The 1,707-nt window shown below is 31.0% G+C and overlaps 1 protein-coding gene across 1 annotated transcript; it reads right to left on the bottom strand.

Moving 5' to 3' along the window:
* Positions 1 to 245: 245 nt before the first annotated feature.
* On the bottom strand, positions 246 to 1,369 carry LOC145169395 (protein SPIRAL1-like 1). Its single transcript, XM_079087958.1, has 3 exons — positions 1,251 to 1,369; positions 513 to 800; positions 246 to 414 (listed from the first exon to the last, which is right to left on the bottom strand). The coding sequence occupies exons 2-3, from the start codon at positions 795 to 797 to the stop codon at positions 334 to 336; spliced, it is 366 nt and encodes a 121-aa protein (XP_078944084.1). The 5' UTR covers positions 798 to 800; positions 1,251 to 1,369; the 3' UTR covers positions 246 to 333.
* Between the last annotated feature and the right edge of the window lie 338 nt (positions 1,370 to 1,707).

Below are 1,707 nucleotides of genomic sequence, written 5' to 3'. Positions count from 1 at the left end.
TCTTTGCAGCGATTTTATCATATTATCTTGCGAATTGCAAGCTATTTATTTATTTTTTTGAACTGTTTATTTGCTTATATGTTCCAAAAGGTGGCGTATACAAGCAGTATAAAACTTTAAAAATAATTATGTTAGCAAATAACTCTTTTGCTACATGCCTTTCTTTGATTTGGTGTAGTTAAAACTTAAAATTTAAAACCATGCATTAAATATAATTTTTTTATATTATATAGAAAACCAAAAGATGCATCAAAGAAACACTACTTCATATATGAACCAAGTTACATTAACATTATATAACACCATATAAATTACATTTCGAAATCGATATCATCATTTTTTCTCATCACCGAAGAGGTAACCAAGTGAAGAATTGCCACCAGGTGCAGCATGGACTTTGGTTGAAGGTCGATCCTGAAACAAATCAAATCACTGGAATTCAAGTCTCAAATTACAAAAACTCAAAATCAACATTTGAATCATATACATGATCATTTATAAATCATACATACAGTGATGAAATTGCCACAGTTTTGTCCATCGGCTCTGTGGTAATTGTTTGTTGAACTATCATGAGATGATTCAGCAGTCGGATTTTGGTTGATTACGTTGCCAGATTCATCGGTTTGGGTATTTGTGGCATCATCGGAAGGTGGTTCTGTAGAATCTTTAGGAGCCTCGGTGGTGTCCTCTGGTGGCGGTGGAGCGTTGTCGTCGGTCTCAGCCTGTCCGGCACCACTTCCCAACAAGTAACCTAAAGAACTCTGGCCTCCGCCGCAACTTACACCGCGCCCCATTCTCTGATTTCCCGAACATCATTTTCAAAATTGAAAAAAAAAAAAAAAAACCGTATATCAATCAAATAAATAGGATACATGTTTATTATTTCTGATTCGAAATCCTCATTTGATTCCGTTTTCAGTTTTGTGTTCGTTCTAATTTAACAACGGTTTGTTAATCTGATTAATGAAATTACGAAAATTGAAGAAATTAAGCGGGATAACGAATAGATCTAAGTTGATTCAGATTTTGCAACTTTGATATAAGGAAATTATTAAGCAGAAGTATAAATGTTCATCTGGAAGAAGAACAAAATATGGAAAAAGAATATGATACGAAGAAGATAGACAGTAAATTAGGAATGTTCATCAGGAAAAACTATATGATATGAACACAGATGATGATCTGGATAAGGAAAAATAATCGTTTGTGATGAAATTATGAATGTTGAAGATGATGTAGCATCATACCTTTGTATAGATCAAATCAGGAGAGAAATCAAATTGTGATTGCAGGAAGATGGGAAGAATTGAGGAGAGACGATGAAATTTAAATGAGAATGGATGGGGAATTTTTGATGCTAAATTTACATGCGGTTGAATGGAATGGTTAATGGTAAGTTATTTGCTTTGGAATATTAATATCCTTTCATTAATTATTGAATTTGAATTTAAATTTAAATTTCAACGGTCTCATAGAAAAGTAACTAACAAGTTTCAATGTATATATATTTTTAAAAATTTTGAGTTTGTGTTTTACACATATTGTAGCCTTTAATTGCTGACTATATTAGAAAACTAGTTGTGAAACTCATGTATTAAATGGGTTAATTTTAACAAAAAAAAAAGTTAAATATGAAGCTCTAAATAATTGAGAACTATTAATTTATAAGAAAATAAGAAAAATAATGTATTATTAAAATTGAGA

Source organism: Lactuca virosa, chromosome 4 (genome assembly GCF_052849685.1).
Source record: "Lactuca virosa cultivar CGN04683 chromosome 4, Lactuca_virosa_CGN04683_v6, whole genome shotgun sequence".
NCBI lineage: Eukaryota > Viridiplantae > Streptophyta > Magnoliopsida > Asterales > Asteraceae > Lactuca > Lactuca virosa.
Note: the sequence above shows the minus strand (reverse complement) of the source record. Positions and strands in the feature narration are given on the sequence as shown.